A 25,074-nucleotide genomic window follows, 5' to 3' on the forward strand; every position below is an offset into this window, starting at 1 on the left:
TTTTTCACAATATCCTTAGCCTGTTGCCAAGTGATGGAGAAATCCTTCTTCAAACCTTTGCTATTTACATGGTGTTTCTTATGACATTGTGAAGCTTCTAGCACATTACCTATTAGTAACTGATCAATCTCATCATTACCTTGTGCTAAAGGTCCTGGTAGACCTGTATGGGATCTGATATGTGTTATATATATAGGATGTTCCCTTTTTCTGATGATTTCCTGCAATTGTATGAATAATGAAGTTAATTCTGTATTATCAGGAATAAATTCAGCAGTTTCAATATGTAAAACAACTCTCTCTGCATATTGAGAGTCAGTGACTATATTGAGGGGTTCTGTGAAGTCCATCAGTACCATAAGAATGGCATACAGTTCTGCCTTTTGTACAGAGCTATATGGACTTTGTACCACTTTACTTAAGTCTCCTGATTTATATCCTGCTTTCCCTGATTTATTTGCATCAGTGTAGAATGTAAGGACTCCAGAAATTGGCTTTTGTCGTACAATGTGAGGAAGGACCCATTCAGTCTTCTTTATGAATTCTATTCTCTTGCTTTTGGGATAGTGGTTGTTAATCTCTCCCAAAAAGTTACTGCAGGCTCTCTGCCAGTATTCATTATCTTTCCATAGTGATGAAATTTCCTCATTAGTTAATGGTACTACAATTTCTGTTGGGTCCATTCCTGTCAACTGGCGAAGTCTTAATTTACCCTTTTGAATCAAATCAGAGATCTTTTCTATATAAGTCTTTAATTTCTTATTTGGTTTACGTGGTAGGAATATCCATTCCAATATAATATCTTCCCTCTGCATCAAAATACCTGTTGGGGAATGTCTGGAAGGGAATATGACAAGAATGCATTTAAGTTCTGGATCCACACGATCCACATGTGCTTCTCGAATTGTCTTTTCTACTAGAGCCAATTCCTTCTCAGCTTCGGCTGATAATTCTCTTGGACTATTTAATTCTTTGTCCCCTTCTAGAGTATTAGCCAAATTTTTTAGTCCATCTTTGGGTATTCCCATGATACCCAGTAAGTTGGAAATGCTTCCTAATAACTTTTGAAAATCATTAAGAGTCTTCAATCTATCTCTTCTTAGTTGTACCTTTTGGGGTCTAATTTTTTGTAGCTCTATCTTATATCCTAAGTAATTAATAGAATCTCCTCTTTGTATTTTTTCAGGAGCAATTTGCAGTCCCCAGCGAGGCAAAACTTTTTTTACTTCTTCAAACATGCTTTCTAATGTATCTAACTTTGGATCAGCTAATAGGATATCATCCATATAGTGATAAATTATGGATTGTGGAAACTTTACATGAATTATCTCTAATGGTTTCTGCACAAAGTATTGACAAAAAGTAGGGCTGTTTAACATTCCCTGTGGGAGGACCTTCCATTGATATCTCTTGACTGGCTGAGAATTATTATAATTAGGTACTGTGAAGGCAAATTTTTCTCTATCATTTTCCTGTAAGGGTATGGTAAAGAAACAGTCTTTGACGTCAATAACTATTATAGGCCATTCTTTTGGTAGCATAGAGGGCAAGGGGATCCCAGTCTGTAGGGAGCCCATTGGCTGAATTACTTTATTAATAGCTCTCAGATCTGTCAGCATTCTCCAATTACCAGATTTTTTTTTAATAACAAATACAGGAGAATTCCAAGGGCTGGTAGATTCTTCAATATGTTGAGCATTTAACTGCTTTTGAACCAGCTGTTCTAAAGCTTGTATCTTCTCTTTTGTCAAAGGCCATTGTCCAACCCAGACAGGTTTATTAGTTAGCCATTTTAAAGGTAAGGCAGTTGGTACTTCTGAGAGTTCAACAACAGTCGTGCTTTGTTTGTGAACAGCCTGAATGGTTGGTGACTGATTTTTTTTTTTTTTTTTTTTTTTGGTTTTTTGAGACAGGGTTTCTCTGCGTAGCTTTGCGCCTTTCCTGGAGCTCACTTGGTAGCCCATGCTGGCCTCGAACTCACAGAGATCCACCTGGCTCTGACTCCCGAGTGCTGGGATTAAAGGCGTGCGCCACCACCGCCCGGCTCCGGTGACTGATTTTTATAGCATGTTATGATATTATTCCTAGAAACATGCATTGGTCTGTATTCCTTTTCTGAAAGTGTAGGAATTTTAATCTGGGTATTCCACTGTTGTAACAGATCTCGGCCCCAAAGATTTACTGCTACATTTGCTACATATGGCTTCAGCCTTCCTCTCTGTCCTTCTGGCCCTATGCATTCAACCCATCTCGAACTCTGTTTTATCTGAGATAGGGTGCCAATCCCTAACAGTTGGACATCTACCTCTTGAAGAGGCCAATTCGGATGCCATGATTTTGGTGTAATTATAGTCACATCTGCACCTGTGTCTACCAGGCCCTCCAGAACCAGGCCATTAATTCGAATTCTAAGCTTTGGTCTTTGTTCATTTATGGAAGTCTGCCAAAATATTTGTTTTATAGTGTTCTTTGTAAACTGTGATCCATCTATCAAAGCTGTTTTATCATCCATTGCAGTATCGGTTTTTACATTAGGCATTGGTTTATTGGTTGTCCTGGAGAGGAATTTCTTCTACAGTGGCTGGGAATGTTCGTACTACATTTGATTTGGGGGCCTGCAAGAGGCCCCCTGAGGCGTTTCCCGCCAGTAAAGGGTTGCCTCGTATATCTATTTTTGATCTACACTCATTGGTCCAATGTTGGCCTTTGCCACACCTTCTACATAATCCAGGAGGTGGTTGGGGTCTCCTGTTTAGGCTATTCCTAGAAGGAGTATTACTTCTAGGAGTACCCCACGTACAGTTTTTACTTATATGACCTGGTGTACCACACTCAAAACATTTGGTAACACGGGGCCTTCTTTCACCTCTGGGATTTGTCTCTCCTATCCAAGCCTCATTACTGTAGTTAAGAGACTGAACACCATTAGTATACTGAATCCATTCTTCCAAAGGAGCTGATCTGATCTTTAGTGGTGTAAGTATTCTTCTGCACTCTGCATTAGCATTGTCGAATGCCAAGGACTCAGTTAATACTTTTTTTAATTCTTTATCTGATACAGCTTTTGTTATAGCTGTGTTCAGCCTTTGTAAAAAATCAGTGAAAGATTCATGTGGTCCCTGAAATATCTTTGTGTATACCTCAGTTGGTTTTCCAGGTTCTGGAATTTTTTCCCAAGCATTTAGAGCTGCTGTATGGCATAGGGATATTGTATGCTCATCATAAGTGGCTTGTACATTCCTGTCAGCAAAACATCCCTCACCAAGTATTTGATCTTGGGAGATCACAAAACCTCTGAGTTTACCTTGTTGTTCTAAATTTTTTGCCTCTTCTCTCAACCAGCTCTTCCACTGTAGCTGCTGGCTATATTCTAGAACAGCTGAAATTAACTGATGCCAGTCATCTGGGATGATTCTATGTGAGGTAGACCATGAATTTCACATCTGTTTTATGTATGTGGAATGTATCCCATACGTAACTACTGCTTCCTTTATATTTTTAAAGTCCCTTGTTGAAATTGGTTGTAATGTATATGTCATATATGGCTCGGGGTGTGTGTCATCTGCTGGCTTCTCATGGACAATAACAGGATAAGCCATTGTATGAGAGCTGTTTGGAGATGTTACAACCTCTATGGTCTTGACCTTCTGCTTATTAGTTCCCTTGTCACGTTTACTGAGAGTTTCTTCTAGGGCTTGCAAACGAGCACCTAGGGTCTGTTCTAGGGAGTGAACCTCCTCTCTTGCAAGGGACTCCAGATTTCTCATGGAATCATAGACATTTTTATTTTCCTCAGAAGCACATGATTCCATGGACCTTATCTTATCAATTAATGATAATCTTTCTTCCTTATGCAATGTCTGAGTAGCCATAACTTCACTCTGGAGAGTTAGTGTTCTATCCATTAGATATTCATATTTATTATCAATAAAATCAAATTTGGGTACAAGCCTGTTTTGTAAATCCTGATTAACAGATTCTAGAGAAAGAATCTTTTCCTGTAAGCCTTCACTACTATCTTTTAAAGCAGATTCCAGAAAGAGAATCTTTTTCTGTAAGCCTTCATTGCTATCTTTGAAAGCAGATTCTAGAAAGAGATTCTTTCTCTGTAAGTCTTCATTGCTATCTCTTAAAGCAGATTACAGAAAGAGAATCTTTCTCTGTAAGCCCTCACTGCTGTCTTTGAAGGCAGATTCCAGAAAGAGATTCTTCTTCTGTAAGTCTTCATTGCCATCTCTTAAAGCAGATTCCAGAAAGAGAATCTTTTTCTGTAAGCCCTCACTGCTATCTTTGAAGGCAGATTCCAGAAAGAGACTCTTTTTCTGTAAGTCTTCATTGCTATCTTTTAAAGCAGATTCCAGAAAGAGAATCTCTTTCTGTAAGCCTTCATTGCTATCTTTGAAGGCAGATTCCAGAAAGAGATTCTTTTTCTGTAAGCCTTCATTGCTATCTTTTAAAGCAGATTCCAGAAAGAGAATCTTTTTCTGTAAGCCTTCATTGCTATCTTTGAAAGCAGATTCCAGAAAGAGATTCTTTTTCTGTAAGTCTTCATTGCTATCTTTGAAAGCAGATTCCAGAAAGAGAATCCTTTTCTGTAAGCCTTCATTGCTATCTTTGAAAGCAGGTTCCAGAAATCAATTCTTTCTCTGTAAGTCTTCATTGCTATCTTTTAAAGCCTGTATCAGTCCCAATAATGACTCATCTTTGTTCTTATTATTAAAGCAGTGTTTGAACACTGTGTGAATTATTACGATGAATGCCAAAATGGTACAGGCCAAATATGCCTGAGGAAGGTCATATATTTCCAGGAGAATGTCATTCATCATACAGGCAAAAAGGTTTTTAAATTCTTGTGAGGTAATGTTGTCAGCCATATTACAAGAATTACTCAAAATTTGTTAGTCAATTTTAAGATGTAAAATTATCAAGTACTTTTACTTGAAATAAAATGCTGGTTTGCTTATCTTACCTTTCTGTGGTATGGGGGGTGTAGTAGCGCTTTTCAACCAGCAGGCAGTGCTGGAACAGCTTCAAAGCAGGGCCTGTTGGTGACCTTGGCTGGCGGCAGCTGGAGGCAGCTGGCGGGATGGCCAGGAGCTGGGGACTGGATACCTCACTTGCAGCGGTTTTTCACTGGTCTCGGGGCTAAGCTAGGGAGCTGAGACCGGACTAGCTGCTCCCCTTTTAGGGAATGGACTGGTTATATGGAACTTTGCAGGCGGGTTTAGGTACCCACCAGCTGGGGAGCAGGCTAAGGGCAGGAGCCGCCCAGACCTTTGGAATTTGACCCACATGGGCGCCAGATATTGGGGAAAATTATAAAGGCCACTCCATGTAGTTAAAAGGAAGATTTATTTAGTGGATGACTTACAAATGAAGGAATGGATAGGTCGCGGGGGTCTGGGGAAGGTGTATCGCAATCCAGCGGTGTTCTCTGGAGCTCTGCACAATTAATCTCCACCATCCAGGGTCCAGGTGCAGAGAGCGCGCCCAGAGCAAGCACTTGCCCATCCAGCTCTCAGATTTCCAGCACCTCCCCTCGCCCCACATCATAGGCGTGACAGTTGCCAGACTCTCAATGGGGGTTGGAGCTTCCAGATCCAAGATGGAATGGCTACTCACTACAGTAAGGTTATGAGGGGCTGGAACTGCTGTCAGTGGTGACTGACATCACCCACATTTCCAGGCCCAGCATGTTCATTTCAGTCAATCCCCAGAGGACACAACATACAGCCCTGTATGTTAGCTTGCAGATCCCACACAAGCCCCAACTAAATGGGATTTGCACAATTGGGTAAAGAATGGATATTGTCTATGGTGCCTTCCAATGTAAGAAAAACAAGGTGAATACCACTTATCCAAAAATGCTTGGCATAGTATGAGAATTTAAATCTTGCTTAAATATTTGGAATATATGCATATGGATAATATCTTATGGGTAGGGCTCAAGTATAAACATGGATAGATGTAGCATTCATATAATTACACTTTACATATATAGCTTAAAGGGTAACTTTTTAAACTGGGAATAATTCTACATATGATACTTTCATGATGTTGACTTTTCAAGGTGAATTATCAAGTCTCCGGTCAAAAGGTTCCAGATTTGGGAGCATTGTAGATTTGGAATGTTTGGATTAGGCAGGTTCAACCTACAATTGACAAGTCAACAGCATCCAAAGCACTGTAAGGATCCAAACACCTACTGATCTCAGTGTGCAGAATTCCTAGACAGGAGCTCAGGCAAAGTGGTGCTGGGATCACACAGTCAGCCAGGACTCATGCTGTCTGTGTGAACAGACACATGTGTTCCCTGTAAGTAATCTCCTTTGATCTTGACTGTGCTAACTACAAAATTAAACCTCAGCAACAAGGAATAATTGCTTTAAAAACTCTTCTTTACCTTGAATACAATGTAGTCCCTTAAAATAGTGTGTGCTTACCTTGAAATGAAGAAAAAACTGCCGTGTTCTTTCTATGTATAGGGCATTAGTGGGAGTAGAGCAACACTTTAAATTCACTACATTAACTTATTCATTTATTTGTGTGTTTGTGGGATGTCACAAATGCGGGTGCCAGTGTATAACTTTTCAGTCTGTTCTCGCCTTCCACCATGTGGGCCCAGGGATTGAACTCAGGTCATTAGGTTTAGCAGTGGACACCTTTCCCCACTGAGCCATCTCACTGGCCCTCAAGCCCCTTTTATGGAGAGGGTCAGATGAAAGGATTTTTGTCTCAGGGACATAAAAACAGGTGTTCAGGAGCAAGCACTCATGTCAATCAATGAAAGTCAGTGCTGACAACTTAGCAAGGAGTGGGTGTGGCTGTGCTGCAGTAAAACTCTTCCCAGCAGCAGGGGGGCTGTTTCTAACCTGGTCTGGTTAGTTTGCTGATCCAGTCTAATGTGTGAGCAGAGGACTGAGCACAGTACACCCCCTCCCTGGAGAGTATAAATCTCTGAGGTGGAGAAAATCAAGCATGTGAACAATCTAGTCAGAAGATCACTGTGAGAACAAAGCCAGGAAAGAATCACCAGTTCAGGAGCTTTGTTTCTCTTGCCCTAGGGCATTTTTTTTCTCCCAGGAAGATGGAAAAGTTCTTAGGAGCTGATGAGGGTTCCAGAGCAGCTGAAGAGGAAGCTCCATATGTTTAAACCATGAGAAGATGTGGATTTGGTTGTTAAAGGAGGAAACAGTTGCTGGCTCATTTAGGGACTACAGGGACTAAGGGTGACTTTGTAAGCACTGACCTACTTTGGGATGTTCTGTATGGCAAATGTGTTGCTCTGATTGGTTAGTAAATAAAAAACTGATTGGCCAGTAGTCAGGTAGGAGGAAGTATAGGCGGGACAAGGAGGAGAAGAATTCTGGGAAGTGGAAGGCAGAGTCAGAGACACTGCCAGCCACCACCACGACAAGCTGCATGTGAAGATACCGGTAAGCCACGAGCCTCTGGCAAGGTATAGATTTATAGAAATGGGTTAATTTCAGATATAAGAACAGTTAGCAAGAAGCCTGCCACGGCCATACAGTTTGTAAGCAATATAAGCCTCTGTGTTTACTTGGTTGGGTCTGAGTGTCTGTGGGACTTGTGGGTGACAAAGATTTGTCCTGACTGTGGGCCAGGCAGGAATACTCTAGCAACAAATGGCACCCAATGAGTTGGCAAGAGTTTCCACCTAAAACTTGAGAAAAGATTCTAAAACGGATCTAAAAACAGTTGTCTAATTGTCTCTCTCAAATGAGCAGCAGCTTGCCAGTTTGAGATACTGGTGGGTTCCTAGCTTCGAGCTAGATCTGCAGTATGGCAGGAATGAGGCCTCTGCAAGTGGCGCATCTAAGCTGCATAGTGCATTTAGCCTTTGCTAGTACCAAAAAATATAGGTTTCTGGGGTACACGCTGCTTGGATATAAGCATAGACCCATGATAGCTCCCAGAGCTGGTGGTAAACGTACCACCACCATGTTGGGAAGCTGAGGTGGGCAGAGCCAGCAGCCATAGCACCATTTCGGTCTTACAATTGCTTCAGTTTACAGCAACAGATTCACAATAAGACAGATTCAGATGTAATAGTTTACAATGTGTGTAAAATATACATAGGCTTGAAAGAGACAAAAAAGGTGATATATACAGTTATATAAACAGATACATAGTTTTAAAAATTAAAGTCTTTAAGGAGACAGTAAAATTAATATAAAAATAAGCCACGTAAAGATGAATATTACACAGAGAATCTGGATTGTGTTGTCTTTGGGGTTTTTAACTGCAGAAAAATATTTGACCGAAAAAGATGTTGAGTTAAACCAATATGTTCATTTTAAAGATTCCTTGACTTTTAAATTTGGATATAAGGATGTGTTACTTTGAAAGGAGACTCTGCATTTGTTTCCACAGAAAGCAAGAGGCTATGGATTTGTTCCAGATTAAGATACATCATGTTTGACCAGCCAAGACACCCTGAAAGGTCTCCGATGACACCATGGGCCAGATAATCTAATGTCCAGATCAGATTCAAGGCAAGTGGCTCAGACAATACAGCCTCATGGACGATTCCATAATCCTAAAATTTTCTTTGTGTCCCCATAAGATACAGCACCCTGTCCCTCCAGCAGGAAGTAGTAAGAGAAGCTACACCCAAATTCCCAAATTATATGTAATTTTACTTTGTTAAGGTTAAAACCTTACTTTTTGAAAAAAAAAAAAAAGAAAAAAAAGAAGAAAAGGGGAAGTGGTGACGGATGTTCTGGCAAACGTGTTGCTCTGATTGGTTAGTAAATAAAAAACTGATTGGCCAGTAGTCAGGCAGGAGGAAGTATAGGTGGGACAAGGAGGAGAAGAATTCTGGGAAGTGGAAGGCTGAGTCAGAGACACTGCTAGCCGCCATCATGACAAGCCGCATGTGAAGATGCCGGTAAGCCACGAGCCATGTGGAAAGGTATAGATTTATAGAAATGGGTTAATTTAAGATATAAGAACAGTTAGCAAGAAGCCTGCCACGGCCATACAGTTTGTAAGCAATATAAGTCTCTGTGTTTAATTGGTTGGGTCTGAGCGGCTGTGGGACTGTTGGGTGAGAGAGATTTGTCCTGACTGTGGGCCAGGCAGGAAAACTCTAGCTACACTGACCTGCTAACAAATCTCTAAGCTCCATAAAACCTTCAATTAATGAACTTAAATTAGCAATGCTATGCTGTAATGACATGCCTATCCCATTTCTGGTGCTGGGGCTCTAACCCCAGAGTTTTAGGTGGAATGTGTGCTGAACCACTGCCTTCCCAAGCTATAACCTGAGGCCTTAAGAGGTTATTGTGTTTGCAGTTCTGGGACATAACCCAAGGTTTCAGGCATGCTAGAAACATTTCTACACAAACCCCAAGGCATTTTACTCTCTCTCTCTCTCTCTCTCTCTCTCTCTCTCTCTCTCTCTCTCTCTGTTTGTGTGTGTGTCTGTGTATCTGTCTGACTGTGTGTGTCTTGTCTGTGTCTGTGTTTGTGTGAATGTGTGTTTATTCTCATGTGAGTGGGCACCCTTGGATGTCAGAATCATTCAACTTCAGCCAAGTTAGTATCATAATTTCACATCTGTGATAGGCACTAGGAACCTTATGTCTCCTCCACAAAGCTGTCTCTATACATCATTCTTTCATACTCCATGACTAGCTCCTTCAGGATTCCTTGAGTTGCCTCCCACCCATAGTTTTAAAAGGCAGCTCCTTGCACGATTAGAATGGACTTCATCCTAACAAGAGATGTGGCACATTTCTATAATACCATCACTGGGGAGGCTAATGTGTGAGCCTGAAGTTCTAAGTGAGCCTGATTTACAAAGCAAGGCCCAGTACCAAAATCAAGAAATCAGTCAATCAATAAACAGAGATCCAGTAAATTGATTCAATGTGTAGAGGCACTTGACAGACCTGGTCATTGACTTACATCCATAGAACTCACATAAAATGATAAAGAGAGTACCAAGCCCAGGATTTTGACCTCTGGAAAATACATCATGTTATGCAATCCCACCACGTGTACATCATTTACATACAGCCATACAATAATAAATGCAGTTTTACAAATCTAATTAAACACAAAAGTAAATGAATGGATGGATATAGAAGAAAATCTAGAAGCTGAAAGACCACAGAATGTTCTTAATTAAAATATATAGAGACAGATTGTTTCTAGTTTCTATGATTGATTACCATTGTCTGTGTTAACTCTTAAATAAAAAGAGATTAGTTACAGCACAAGAAGGCAGGAAGTCCAAATGAGCTCATTGTTTTAGTCAGTGCAAAAAAAAAAAAATCAGGATATGTACAACAAGGATATGTAAAACCTGGTTCTTATGGTATACTCTAATTCCAGTACTCTGGAGGCAGAGGCAGGGGAAGCTCTGTAAATTCAAGGCCAGTCTGGTCTACAGAACACGTTCCAGGATATCCATGACTATACAGATAAACTCTGGGGGCAAAAAAACAGAAAGAAAGGAAGGAGGAAGGAAGGAAGGAAGAAAGAAAGAAAGAAAGAAAGAAAGAAAGAAAGAAAGAAAGAAAGAAAGAAAGAAAGAAAGAAAGAAAGAAAGAAAGAAAGAAACAAAGAAACAAAGAAAGAAACAAAGAAACAAAGAAAGAAACAAAGAAAGAAACAAAGAAAGAAACAAATAATCACAGAAAGAAACACTGAAACTGTAATGATTCCATACTGGAGTTTTCATAAACTTTTGTTAGAACATTGGTTTACATGATCCCACAGTCTGAATAGTTCAAGCCCTGCCTTCCTTCTGTTTGCTGACATATTTAGAGGCTGTCTGATAGGGGTCTAACAGCAGCCCCTAATTTACAGTCCTAATCAACATCTGGCTGTTCCATACTCTGTGTCACTTATGCTATGGTGAACTAAATCACATGATAGGCAACTTTTTTCCTGAATAAAAAAAAAAAAAGAAATAAAAGAAGATGGTTGGGGGCTGGAAAGATGGCTCAGCGGTTAAGAGTACTAGCTGTTCTTCCAGTGGTCCTGAGTTCAATTCCCATCAACCACATGGTGGCTCACAACCATCTGTAATGAGATCTGACACCCTCTTCTGGCATGCAGGCAGAACACTGTGTACATAATACATAAATAAATACTTAAAAATAAATTTAAAGAAAAAAAGAAGATGGTGGAGAAGATGATTTATTGTAGATATGAGGGAGAAAACAGACAGAGGCATCCAGAGGGTCCAGAGTGAACATGACCAGCAAACTGAACTCCCCATGTGAGAGGAGGGGAAAGCAAGGAGCCTAGAGTGGGGGCCAAGAGGTCAAGAATCCAAAGGGACCTGTCTAGCCAAAATGACTGGGTTACATAGGGAAGAGCAGATGGGGGAGGGGCAGCCCAGCCCAGTACCTGGGCTGGAGAATTTAGGGAGGGGGTAAGGTGTGCCAGGTACTGGCCTTGCTGAGAGAATGGCAGCTAGTGTCTGCTTTGATATGTTAATAAGCACCTTAGTTTGCCTTCATCCTTAGACCTAGCAGCTAACACCTCCACCACTAAAAGATGTAACAAGTCAGACTTTCTCCTTGCTCTGGGGACCAGCCTGAGCCTCTCATTCCAGTATTGGCATCTCTCTCTCTCTCTCTCTCTCTCTCTCTCTCTCTCTCTCTCTCTCTCTCTCTCTCTCGTGCTCGCTCGTTCTCACTCTCGCTCTAGACCTCCCTCCTTCTCTCTGTCACATTTCTGCTCTTAAAGAAACTCCTCTCTGGGTTGTAAATAGAAGCCCCTCCTTCCCTGGAATCCTCTTCACACCCCATCAGGGGATGAACCTCATAGATGGTATTGTTTCTGTGTAATGCTCTTCCTACCATCTGGAGGTCTGATCTCGGCCTTGGGGCCTCCTCATTCTAATTAAGATGATTGGAGGGAATTGTGTATCAGTGTCATTTATGGACTAGCCGCTGCTGATCATCTGTTACTACACTGCTGAGTGACAGAGAACAGGTGTTGGAGGGAACCTTCTTCTATATGGACATTTCCAGTGTGGAGGCAACAAATTGTGTGACTAGATATGAGACCTATTTCAAAGGCTCAAGGCAGGGCAGACAGGGAGCAGAACTCTCCACCTATACACAAATGTATTTATAGCAACCTTCGGTTTCCTTCTTAGAGGAAAACAGAAAATATTAGCACACAGAGGACTAGGGTCACTTGAAGGAATAAACAAAGGAAATAAAGAAAGCTTATCTGGTTTAATTTCCAAGGAATAGGTCACATAACGGAAAGATCCAGGAATCTCCACTATACAACAATATGGACCACTGTCACTCTGAACAGCATTCTCTATTGTCAAGGACACATTTCCTTCTGAAATATGCCCCTTTAGCTGGTATCGGCTGCTCCTCTTATAGGAGACATGGTATCCATTGGTCCAGATAAGTGTTCTAGCACAATAATCAGATCGACATTCACCAAGGCCCCAGCATGCGGTAGTGACTCCCCATTTGTTAAGTAAGTACATGGCAGTGTGACAGGGTGACCCACCACACCTTTTACTACTGTGTAAGAACCCAGAGTGCCTGTGATGGAAAAAAGAAGAGAGGGGGATGAAATGGAGAATTAGTACCCAACATTTTCCTAAAATTTTGTTCTTATTTCTCTTCAGAAAAATTATGGTATGGGGTATTCAACTGGAATTTAATATAGGGTATTATGAAACTGAGGCAAGTGCTGTCCATTGAACTACAGCCCTAATGTGAGGGCCTAGACCTGACTTTACAGGCTCTACCTTACGGAAAGGGCCACGATCTTAGACCATCTGCTGTACTCAGTTCCATGAATGACCTCAGGAATGTGCCTGAGTAGTCCAGATCATCCTATTCAGCAGATAGATTCCTGGTTACCCACCAAAAGCCTAACCCAATGGTTTCAAATGTGGTTTCATACCCAAAGTCTAGACCAATAGTTTCAGAATTTCACCTTGAGTCGCATCCCTTCTGCCCAATCCCGAACTGCCAATTCCTCGCTTATGGTTTTTCCTATAAAAACTCTCTATACCTGGGCTGCCACCACATTTCCTTCCACATGCTTGGTGGTGGCCCAGTTTGAACCTGAATAAAAGGACCCTTATGTGCTTGCATTGGAAACTGGCTCCTTGTGGTCTCTGGGGGTTTTGAGAAACAGGTACAACACTAGCCTTCTTTATCATTGGTGTTTTGGTTGTGTGTGTGTGTGTGTGTGTGTGTGTGTATGTGTGTGTGTGTGTGTGTTAGCACTCACACGCGTGCGCACTCACACGATCATGCATGCCAGTGTCGTGTTCGGGGGTTGGAGGGAATGACAACTTAATGTTTGTTGTTATCATTTGGTTTTCTGAGTCAGGATCTCACTTTGCAGCTTTGGTTGGCCTGGAACTTGCTACATAAAACAGACTTCAAACTCCCAGAGCTTGGCTGGCCCTACCTCTCCAATCCCATGATTAAATGTCCAGTTTTACTATCTGAATTTGACGACTGTAAACAGTTTTCTCTTAGCATATTCTCCCTCAGTGTCATTACTTAATGGGTACATTTGTGAACAAAACAACTTGTCTGTTGTATAATATTCACAAGACTTTTCTTGTCTTTTATGTTCTTCAGAGAGTGACTTTCTTTGGAGACGGAGTCTTTTTATACCTCATCTGTCTCAAAATCAAGATCTCCCACCTCTGATTCCTGCGTTCTGGGTTAGTAAACTTGTGCCACTGAGACCAGCTCAAATGTTTCTTTCTTTCTTTCTTTTTTATTTAAAACTTTTTATTTCAACAGCCAGGCTGTGGGTAATGATTATAAACCCAGAACTCACTTGTATCCCGGAACTTGGGAGGTAGAGGGAGGAAGATGAGGAATTCAAGGCCAACTTCATCTAACTATTGAGTTGAAGGCAGGTCTAGGATTTGGAGACCTTATCTGAAACCATCCCTCCTCCCCTCCCCACAGTGCTATGACAACAAAATCACTAACTCTTCCCACCTCTCCTAAGAGCAGAGCCATGGTTTTGGAAAAGCATTGTTGGCTTCAAGGCAGAACCTTAGTAACTTCAAAGCCAGTCTTCAGAAAGAAGAGACTGAGGCTTATTTTGAACTTTATGATTGACCCTTTAAACACACACAGACACATACATGCACATAGATACACACACACACACACACACACACACACACACACACACACACACACTCCCACATAAACTAAGTAGAGGCCTCTGTTTTCTTTTTTTTTTTTGAGACAGGGTTTCTCTGTGTAGCTTTGCGCCTTTCCTGGAACTCTCTTTGGAGACCAGGCTGGCCTTGAACTCACAGAGATCCGCCTGCCTCTGCCTCCCGAGTGCTGGGATTAAAGGAGTACGCCAACACAGCCTGGCTTGCAGAGGTCTCTTCTTAAAAGTTGGTGACATTCCAGAACTTGAGCAAGACCTACCAACTAGCAAAGTATGACCACATAGTCAGAAAATATTCAACCAAAAACATATTGATGAAATTTAAAAACGGAAATGATTAAATATAATTCTTTTGGGGATGATGGAATTCAATTTCTAATACCAATATCTTCCACAGTGGCCTTTAAAGGAACTCTGAGGGCTAAGGATGCAGCCCAATGATACAGTGTTTGGCTAGCCCATGCTAGCACCTGTGTTGTATCCCAGCACAGGAAACAAAGAAACAAACAAAAGCACAAAATAATGAACTGTGAGATTCGCTAACCACCTATATGCAGGCCTAGGCTGTGAGGTTGAGACATGATCTAGAAAGCACATTTCTTGTTCTATAATTGAGTGTATTTCTTACTGGGACACTCATTACTTGATTTTGCTAAAAACTGTTTTGGTTCTTTTCTTACTCTTTTATTTCTTTTGCTCTTTGGAGGCCCACCTTCCAACTCCCAAATAAATCATACGGAGTCTCATTATTACTTATGAATGACCAGCCTTAGCTTGGCTTATTTCTAGCCAGCTCTCCTTCATTTAAATTTTCCTGTCTACCTTTGTCTCTGGGCTTTCTTTTTCCTACTTATGTAAATCTTACTTTCACTCTTATTCTATGGCTCGCTGTGTGGCTGGCTGGCCGGGTGGCTGGCCTCTAGTGTCCTTTTGTCCTTGTTCTCTTGCTCCTTGCTTTTTCTGTCTTTTCCTTCTCCTATTTATTCTCTCTGCCTGCCAGCCTTCCTATTCTTTCTCCTGACAATGAGGTGATTTAGACAGGCAAAGTAGTACAGCCTCACAGAGTTAAACAAATGAAACATAAAAGAAAACAACACATGTTCATATATTAAACAAGTGTTCCACAGCATAAACAAATGTAACATGTTTTAAAACAATATTCTACAACAAAATACATTTTATGATCACAAATAAAATACATACTACTTTAATTAATACACAGAAATATATTTTATTTCTCACCAGTGATCTCAGCTCTTTGGAGGTAAAGGTAAGAGGATTGAAAATTTAAGTGATCCTCAGCTAGCTATAGGGTTGGAGGCCTGCCTGGACTAACTTACACCCTGTCTGAAAAACAATTATATTATTCCTTCTATCCCCCCTTTCATAGAACAGTTTGCATTAGAATGTTTTTAAGTTAAATATGTGAAAATGGTTTTAAAAAGCAAAAATACACAAAGAAATGTAATGAAGGCTGACTTTGAGTAGTCATCACGCATGGAAAGCTCTGTTTGTAATTTTTTATCAACCTTTGACTATAACATGCATGCATATGCACTTACCCTTACTTGTTCATAACATGTATGCACATGCAATCATCCTTACTTGTCCATCACATGTATGCGTGTGCACTCATCCTTAACTAGTCCATCACATGAATGCATGTGTTCTCACCTGAACTGTTCTTGGTGATCATGTTTATTTTTTTATTTTTATTTTTTGTTAGGGGTCTGACTGTGTGACTATTTTTTTTTTAATGCTGAATGCTTTTTTTGAAGGAGGGAGGAGGTCTTAAATACAGGCTTACAGCACAATGGGAGAACCCCGGAGGGCAGAAGTTCACTACCAATGTTTTACAATCATGTATCTAACCTGTTAATGCCCATTATGCAGAATACACAAACAAGGAACTTCCCTTAAGTATTCAGGGGGGTGGAACCCAGCAGGGAATTAGCATAGGGAGGATATCAAGGTCAAGGTCAGCAAGCAAGGCAACAGTTACCCAAAACAGGGGCCAGGACCCTACAGGTCCCCCTTTTACTAAAAAATGAGCTTCTGACTTAGGTTGCATGGAACATCAGCAGGTCACCTTACCTGTCATGATGACGCCTGCCCAGGCCACACAGGTGCTCTGTCTTAGGTTAGTGAGTGCTCCCCCCAGGTACTACCTGTCTCTGAATACTCATTATCATATAGGCTCAATCCTCTGTGAGCTGCAGAGTTAACTGCTGCCAAAGAGGTAATCATGTTTATTTAGCCATAAGTTTTGAAATTCATACAGGTTAAGAAAATTCTTTAGAGCTACAATTTATCCTGGTTCTCTGCTCATAACATAAGCCATACTCAAAAAGGCTCAAGCATTGTCATCTCTTCTGCCAGCTCTAGCCTCCTTAGCATCCCCTAGCTCACCTACTCACCCACCTGGGAGAAGTAGTATGAGGCCTGAAATGAAGACTTGAGGATACATCATGGTGTTGACCTGAAGGACAAGAAGAAGACACTGGTTAGCTGTGGCACTCAGCACACTGTATCAGGGCATGGATCCACTCTAACTATGAATCACACAGGCCTCTCTGCTATGGATGTCTGTCCTCCATCTTCCTCTGTCTTCAGACTGTCTTCCAAGTTCTTCCTCACATTCAGCCAGCAATCTCAATTCTGGTCATGAGACAGATAAGGCAGCAAATGGAGAAAACTAAAGGCAGAGACAAGAGTATGTTCTCTGGTAGAACTCTAAGCCTAGACCAGCCCTCTAATGCAAAGATGCACTTGCATCTTGATGGACTCAGAGCAGTGTCTGCTCAGAGCCACTGTGGTTAGTCCCTGAATCTCAACCAAAAAACACCAGCAAGCAGACTGAGAGAGAATATGAAGCATCTCTCATACTTCCACACACAATGACTGAGACCACATGGAGGCTATTACAAGATCTTAGAGCTGTAAATAAAACCATGTTTCTCATGGGAGTAACACAGCCTGCCCCTGTGGCAATTCCTAAACATTGGCATTTAATTGTCATTGACTCGAGGGATTGTTTCTTCACATTCCTTTACATCCCGAGGACAGTCCTTGCTTTGCTTTTAGTGTTTTATCAGAAAATCTCAAAGAACCATATCAGAGACATCAGTTGGTGGTTTTGCCCCAAGGAATGGCCAATAGCCCTACTATATGTCAAATTTATGTGTCTTTGGCCATAGCTCCAGTTTGAAAAGCTGTGGTGGTATTGTGTTCCCCAAAATATTGTGTACTCTAATAAATTTATGTGGGGTCAGAGAACAGACAGCCACTAGATACAAAGGCTAGAAAATGGTGGCACTCACACCTTTAATCCTAGCATTCCAGAGATAGAAATCCCACTGGATCTCTGTGAGTTCAAGGCCACATTGGAAATAGCCAAGCATGGTGACACACACCTTTAATCCCAGAAAGCCAGCCTTTAATCCCAGGGAGTGGTGGTAGAAAGTAGAAAGATATATAAGGCGTGAGGACCAGAAACTAGAAGCATTTGGCTGGTTCAGCATTTGGCTGGTTAAGCATTCAAGCTTTGAAGCAGCAGTTCAGCTGAGACCCATTCCGGATGAGAACTCAGAGGCCTCCAGTCTGAGGAGACAAGACCAGCTGAGGATCTGGCGAGGTGAGATAGCTGTGGCTTGTTCTGTCTCTCTGATCTACCAGCATGGACCCCAATAACTCGCCTCGGGTTTGATTTTATTAATAAGAACTTCTAAGATTCCTGCTACAAAAAGCTTTTTCAGATGTTAATATAATTCATTATATGGATGATATTTTATTGGCTGCTGATGGCAAAAAAATTGTTTTTGATGCCTTTTCTAAATTACAAGAGGTTCTTAGCCTGGTTAATTTACAAATAGTCCCAGAAAAGATATCTTTTCCCTATTAGTATTTAGGTTGTGAATTGTTATGCACAAGCATACATCCATAAAAGTTTATTACCCTGTGTATAGATCAGCAATGCAGCTTAATGATTTCCAAGGCTTTCTGGGAGATATTCAATGGCTTTGGCCCAATTTACAGATTCCAACAGGTCAACTTTGTCCTTTGTATGATGTTTTAAAGGGCGACCCTGACCTTTTATCTCCCCATAAATTAACAGCTGAAGGGCGTACAGCCCTACAACGTGTACAAGAGGCCCTGGAACAGGCTCACATACATTATATAGATCTTTCATCTCCCTTATTGTATTTGATATTTTGTTTTTCTCATTCACCTACTGGAGTATTTTGGCAAACAGGTTCTATTCTATGGGTACATTCCCCAGCTTCTCCAGTGAAAACCATTACTCCTTATCCTCAGGCTGTTGCTCAGATTATATTTAAGGGAATCAAGATTAGTGTTCAAACTTTTGGTAAGGAGCCAGATATTGTGGTAACCCCATACACCCAATCTCAAATAGCATGGTTGCAAGCAAATGATAATGATTAGACCATATTGACATGCTCCAGGCAGGGTCAGTTTGATACTCACTACCCCTCCAAAGATGTGTGTCAATTTTTTAAATTGCATCCTGTTATATTTCCCAAGATAGTAAAGATGACTCCTTTTCCTCAGGCCCATGTGATATTTATTGATGGCACTTCATGTGGTTTTGCTGTGGTAGTTTCTGGTAACATAGTAAAGAGAATGAAAGTCCAGGGCACTTCCACCCAGATGGTGGAGGTACAGTCACTGCTGTTTCTTTACAGATATTTTCTGATGAACTTGTAAACATTTATACTGATAGCCAATATGTGGCACATGCCGTTGTGCCTTTGGAGACAACAGCCTACATACCATCCATCTCTTCCATTCATGAATATTTATTGCAAGTGCAAGGACTTATTTGGTCCCGCTCACATAACCTTTATGTGGACCATCTTAGAGCTCATACTCAATTGCCTGGACCTCTAAGCGAAGGTAATGAGAGGGCTAATGTCGTTACTCGTATGGCTGTCACATTAATTTGTTCTGCCTTTGAAAAGGCTACTCAATTGCTTCAACGCTATCATCTTAATGCTGGATCTCCCCATCATCATATGGGCATAACCCAGGATCAAGCCATCTAGATAGTTAAATCATGTCCTATTTGTGTTGAATTTTTACCTGTTCCTCATTTGGGAGTTAATCCCTGAGGACTTTTATCTAATCATGTGTGGCAAATGGACGTCACACACGTGCCTTCCTTTGGAAAATTACAATATGTCCATGTGTCTATTGATACATATTCCTCTCTAATTTTAGCCTCTGTTCATTCAGGTGAAAAGGTTAAGGATGTAAAGAATCATTGTCTTCATGCTTTTACTTATATGGGAGTGCCAAAATGCATAAAGACTGATAATGGTCATGCCTACAGCAGTACAGGGTTTTCAAAATTCTGCCAAGATTTTTCTATTGTTAATAAGACTGGTGTTCCCTATAATCCTCAAGGACAGGCTATAGTAGAATGCTTACCATCGTACCTTAAAAACACATTTGCTAAAGTAAAAAGCAGGGAGCTAGAGGCTCATCTTTCCTCTCCACATTCTATTCTTTCTCTTGTTTTATATATTTTAAATTTTTTATTGGTGGATTCTGCTGGAATATCTACTGCAGATAAGCACTGAAGAGCTTTTGCAAATCATCCTCTGGTGTGATGGAAGGATCCTTCTACTGGCACTTGGAGAGGACTCAATCCAGTGCTGGTATGGGCCTGGGGGTCTGTTTTTGTCTTTCCGCAGGACAATGAGGTTCTTTTTTGGGTTCCTGAGTGCTGTGTACACCTTGCGGCTGCTGCCAAATCCCAACATGGCAGAGACCTATTGGGCCTTTATGAAAAATTCTCCCCTTCTGATGCCAGTGGGGATTGAGAGCCCAATACAGCCAGCCTTGGCAAGCATTAACGTAAGCTTAGGAACTGTAGCCATGGTGTTGGATTCTTTAGAAGGTAGTATATGGTAACTGCTTTTTCAAGTATGTTTGAGAACGTATCATCCAGGCACCTTGGAGATTAGAGGGTAACCCTAACATTAGGTAATATGGTCACTGACCTCCATATAACAGTACCATGCCATCTAAGCCTTTTCATTTTCACAATCCTCTTCAAGCTGGTGTAGTACCTACCTTTTCAGGAATGGCTCTGTGCAACATTTATGACCTCCTGTAATTCATTTAGCCCTATTTGAATATACCTTAAAATTTGTGAGCCTGAAATGTTGCCATTATGAGACCATTAGTTCTGCTCCTTGTGTGCTGTCTCTGTTTCTCTTTGTGGCTCTTAATTGTTCTTCACAGAGCTGCCAGTTTAAGTCATGCTGGGATCAAGAAAAATGGGCCTTGGTGGTTCGTGTTCCTGGATTTGAGTCCATGCCAGTGGACCATGGCAGTAAGACACAGATGGTGCTTACACACTCGAGAAGAGAATCTGACTTCACTGTGGCTGTTGTTGCTACTACAGTGGTAGTTGGCACTGATGCTACTGTTTCTGGGATTGCTATTTCACAGTTGGTTACTACAGCTAGTACAGTGGAGACTCTGGCAGTAAAAGTAGCTACCACAATTAATTACTCCTTCATTCTACTGGGTTTGATAAATTTAATTCAGCAGTAATATATTTCAGTTGGCTTTGGAAGCTATAAAATTAATAAAACTCAAGTTCCACTTACTTTTGGGATACCATTTTAAAAGGACTCCAATTTGCAATAAGGCTCGTTAAGGAAGGGAATGTTTCAGTTGCCCTTAGCCTACTAGCTATGGGTAGCTTAGGACTTCTGTTGGTCTTTTCTGTGTTGAATGCAAAGACTGCAAGCCCAGCACAACTTTGAGATCTTTGCCAGAAGTTAACCCTACAGCTCACACATGAATGAGCCTGTATGATAGAGTATTCAATGACGGGTAATATCTGGGAGGCACCCACAGACCTAAAACAGAGAGCCTGCATGGCCTGGGCAGGTGTCTCGATTACAGGTAAGGTGATGTGCTGATGTCCCATGTAACCTAAGACAGAAGCTCATTTTCTTTTTAGTAAGAGGGGAATCTGTTGGGCCCTGACCCCTGTTCCTTGGGTAGCTATTGCCTTGCTTGCTGACTTTGATCAGATGTCCTCTCTATGCCAATTCCCTGCCAGTTTCCTTCCTCCTAAACAGCTTACTGGAGGTTCCTTGTTTGTGTATCCTGCGTATTGGTGTAAAAAGCTAGGATGCAAGAATGTAAAACATCTGTAGCAAACTTCTGCCCTCTGAGATTCTCCCATTGTACTGTAAGCCTGTATTTAAGGCCTCTTCCCTCCTTCAATAAAGGGCATTCTACTGCGATGAATGACCCACTGTCTTGTCTCTGTTTTAATCCTCAGCCCTTCGCTTGGACATGGTGAATGGGTAATAGTACGGGCACCACCAATGTCGTGTTCTCACCCATCCAACTGTTACTGGTTCTTGTGATCCTCCTATTCTATTTGCTCTTTATGATTTTCTTTCTCTCTCCTGCATTGGTTTTCATGAAATTAGAAATGATATTGAGGTTTTGACAATGGCAGGAGTTAAAGCTGTTTTGCAGGTCATGGGAAAAACCCAGAAGACTGGTGGCAGAAAACTGTAGATGGAGTGACATATAGATAGGATAGAAGACAAGAGTGGTCCAGAACTAGTCAGAAGACAACTTGATGAATGACAGAGTGATGAAGAAGGACTTAAGCTGAGAGGAAGCTGGCAGTCTGGTACCTTTAACCATTGCTTGTATTTCTGTGCTTTCTGAGAAACCACAGGTAGATGGCCTCTGAGGTGACAAACTCAGATGTTCTGATAAGTATTAACCTGCAAAAGAATAAGCTGCTGTGATTTGGCTTTCTTCCTGGGAAATTGTATATGCAATCAAGGGGCACAGGGTACACTTTGCTGACTTCCAAAAAGAACTTGTGAAACTATTGTGAAGAACCCAGGAAAATTCACCTGTTGAATTTTCTCACCCCTATTTCCTTGTATTATTATAATAAATACTGGTTTTGAGTCAGATCAAGAGAAGGCAGAAAAAAATGCACATCTCCAGATCTGATAAGACTCATCATGTTGCACCAACTTGTATGTCTGAGTCTTTTCTTGCACCTGCCAGACATCCCTGCCCTTCAAGACCCTCGAAACTGCTGAGGCTGGTCCCCAGCATCTTCAGATCCAATATCTGGATTTCAACATTTGTTCTTTAATTGGTAAACCATGTGTAAACCTTCCTAGTACTTCATTAACTCCACTTCTGGTCAGAAGATTCCACGACTTCCTCTCAGAGAGGAAAGTGTGCCCTGTTACCAGTCTTAAAGATAGCAATGGCTTTCATGAAGCATCCATGGCTCAGCATCTTCAGGCCTGGGCCCTGCACTATTCACACTAACGGCCCCTGTACTGATAAGAGATCAGAAATCTAATGCTGCCAGCTCTAGTGAAGCAATGACTTTCATGGATATTCTGAAAATCTTATTTCTTTATTATAAGACTACTTCAGAACATACAAAACCAACACAAGACACATCTATTTTACATTTTGACAAGTGGTTGGTAGAACATGGTACCAACCATTCTGTCCCTTCAGAGTGCTACTGAGGAAGTTTCATGTACTTGGGCATTCACTGTCTCACACTGTTGGCTCCCTTCTTCCACATGCTCTCTGTCACTGAGCCATCTCACAGGGAGTCCTATGGCCTACTTGCTCATAAAATGAAGGGAACAGACAGTTGTAGTTAACAGATTTCCAGGTTCCCAAAGGAAACCTCCACATTCTGGAATTCAACTGGTAACTATGTGAGGTATACCATGGAGTAAGCACCTTGCTGGTAATTGAAATCCTTTTATTTTTCTGTCTCTACCTGCTTGACAAAAACACTTGAGTCCATCTCAACTACTAAAGCTTGAGCTGTAGTTCCCTGTAGAATCCACGCTGTGAAGATCCTGCAGGGTGACTTTGTGTTATGCCCAGACTTTAAGATATTGCACATGACTGCACTACTGGATGGTCTCAACTGTAGGTTATATTTTCCTTTGAGGCAAGTTAAGTGTAGATAGGAGAGATGAACAAATATAAATTTAAGGATGTAGATAGATGACTCCCTCAATCAGGGTTAGCAGGGTAAGAGGATAGGAGGTAATCTCTTATAAACTGACATTTGAGAGTCAGGAATGATGGCTCCTATCTGTGATCCCAGCACTCAAAAGACTGAGGCAGGAGGGTTGCCTTGAGTTTAAGGGCAGCCTGGTCTACATAGTAAGTATCAAACTAGACAAGGTTATCGAGTAAGACCCTATCAATAAAGGAAAAAGCAACATGTGGTATAGTTCTATAATCCCAATATTGGAGAGGCTGAGGCAGGAGGGCTGGTAATTCTGAGCTAGCCTGGGCTATAAAAGAGGAAAAATATAAAGAAGCAAAACCAAAGCAAGTGACTGGAGAGGCTAAGAGCTTAAGGGAGACAGGCGAAGGGCAGTAGGTATCAGAAGTGAGGAAAGGAGGAAGATGGGAGCTGAGGAGCTGAGCCATTAAATAGCACAAATCTTTCGGGGTAGCTTTCACAACATTAGCCCATCGGCTCCCACAAGAACAGCCACTGTGCCCTAAGGCTCACAGAGGACATAACCCAGTGGAATTCCTTTCTAATTATTTTCTTACTCTTGTCATAAACTCTCTACTACTGTCTGTGAACATGTGCAGGCCATAGAACTCATGTGAAGGAGAAAACAACTATCAGAGGTTGTTTCTCCCCTTCTACCATTATTAGGGTTCCAGGATCAAACTGGGGCATCAGGTCAGCCAAGCCCCTGATCCCTTAGTATTGTCAGGGATGATGGAAATTTTCTTTGTTAACATTCAGCAGGAGGGCTGCAGACAGACAGCAGTCTTAACCATCTTTTTCTTGGATGAACAAGTGAACAAAGGGGAAAGACACAGACAGCAGACAGCAAGCTGCCAGGAGCTTTTGTGTAGGATGGAGGAGTGGGTGAAATTCTAACTTGGTTTGCCAGGCTACATGGACTTTCTAATGCTTTCCCAGAGAAGGTGGGATGTGAGCAAAGCTGAAGAAGATGAGGCCAACCAGAGAGAGAGAGAGAGAGAGAGAGAGAGAGAGAGAGAGAGAGAGAGAGAGAGAGAGAGAGAGAGAGAGAGAGAGAGAGAGAGAGAGAGAGAGAGAGAGAGAGAGAGAGAGGTGTCACAGGAGAAGAAAGAGGGAGGGCAAAGGTCCAGATGCAGGAGAATGCTTATGGCAGAGGAGGGTACAGGGAGGGATACCAATGTACAGGATCAAGAGGCTGACTGGGTATGGGACTCAGGAGACAATTCTCAAGGTCTCTCCTAATCACAAGGATACAGTCATTGTTCTGGTTTAGGGGTGCCAGGACCTGGTGCCCTCTGGGGACAGCTCTGACTGCTAGGCTGCCAAGCAAGGACACCTTAGGGTCCATGGCAGGAATTCAGTGTGGAAGAGACAACAGAAGGCAACATGATCAATGAAACCAAGACACTCATGTCAGTGTGCCCAGAAGGCAGAGCAAACTGGACTTCCTGTAGGCGGGGAGTCTGAAGAGGATGAGTCCCTCAGGCCTGAGCTGTACATGACAGGAGGGGATGTCAGCAGAGAAGGGAGGAGCTGTTTCCACCGAGGGTTTGGGGGGGATATTCTGGGTTTTGGTCATGTTCAATGTTAAATATTTGGGGCCACATAGAGAAGGAAGGTCTGGGATAAACATACACTTTGGAGTAACTGGCTTAGAAATGGTGTTTGATAGGCAGAAACCTGAACTAGGTAGGTATACTGGGAAATGCCTGTGCTTATTTGGAATGCCTTTACTCAGGATATTCAGGTTCTTTTCATTCTGAGGCAAGGTCCTGGGGTCTCCTGCAGATTGTTATGCCCAGATAGCCTGGAATAAAGGCTCTTTGCTTTTACATAGAGGA

At 41.7% G+C, this 25,074-nt stretch overlaps 1 protein-coding gene across 7 annotated transcripts in view; it reads right to left on the reverse strand.

Annotated features, from left to right (window-relative positions):
- Positions 1-25,074, reverse strand: part of LOC121831772 (immunoglobulin superfamily member 3-like) — a 169,500-nt gene that overhangs the window by 138,435 nt on the left and 5,991 nt on the right. For 4 of the 7 annotated variants that reach the window (XM_076578220.1, XM_076578219.1, XM_076578222.1 and 1 more), the window contains exons 2-4: positions 21,861-21,953; positions 16,591-16,648; positions 12,219-12,551 (exon numbers count right to left, since the gene is read on the reverse strand). In XM_076578220.1, the coding sequence (XP_076434335.1) occupies positions 12,219-12,551; positions 16,591-16,648; positions 21,861-21,870 (401 nt within the window). In that variant the 5' untranslated portion in view covers positions 21,871-21,953. The remainder of the gene's footprint in view (positions 1-12,218; positions 12,552-16,590; positions 16,649-21,860; positions 21,954-25,074) is intronic. The other 3 variants (XM_076578221.1, XM_076578224.1, XM_076578223.1) reach the window with 3 other exon arrangements.

Source organism: Peromyscus maniculatus, chromosome 8 (genome assembly GCF_049852395.1).
Source record: "Peromyscus maniculatus bairdii isolate BWxNUB_F1_BW_parent chromosome 8, HU_Pman_BW_mat_3.1, whole genome shotgun sequence".
NCBI lineage: Eukaryota > Metazoa > Chordata > Mammalia > Rodentia > Cricetidae > Peromyscus > Peromyscus maniculatus.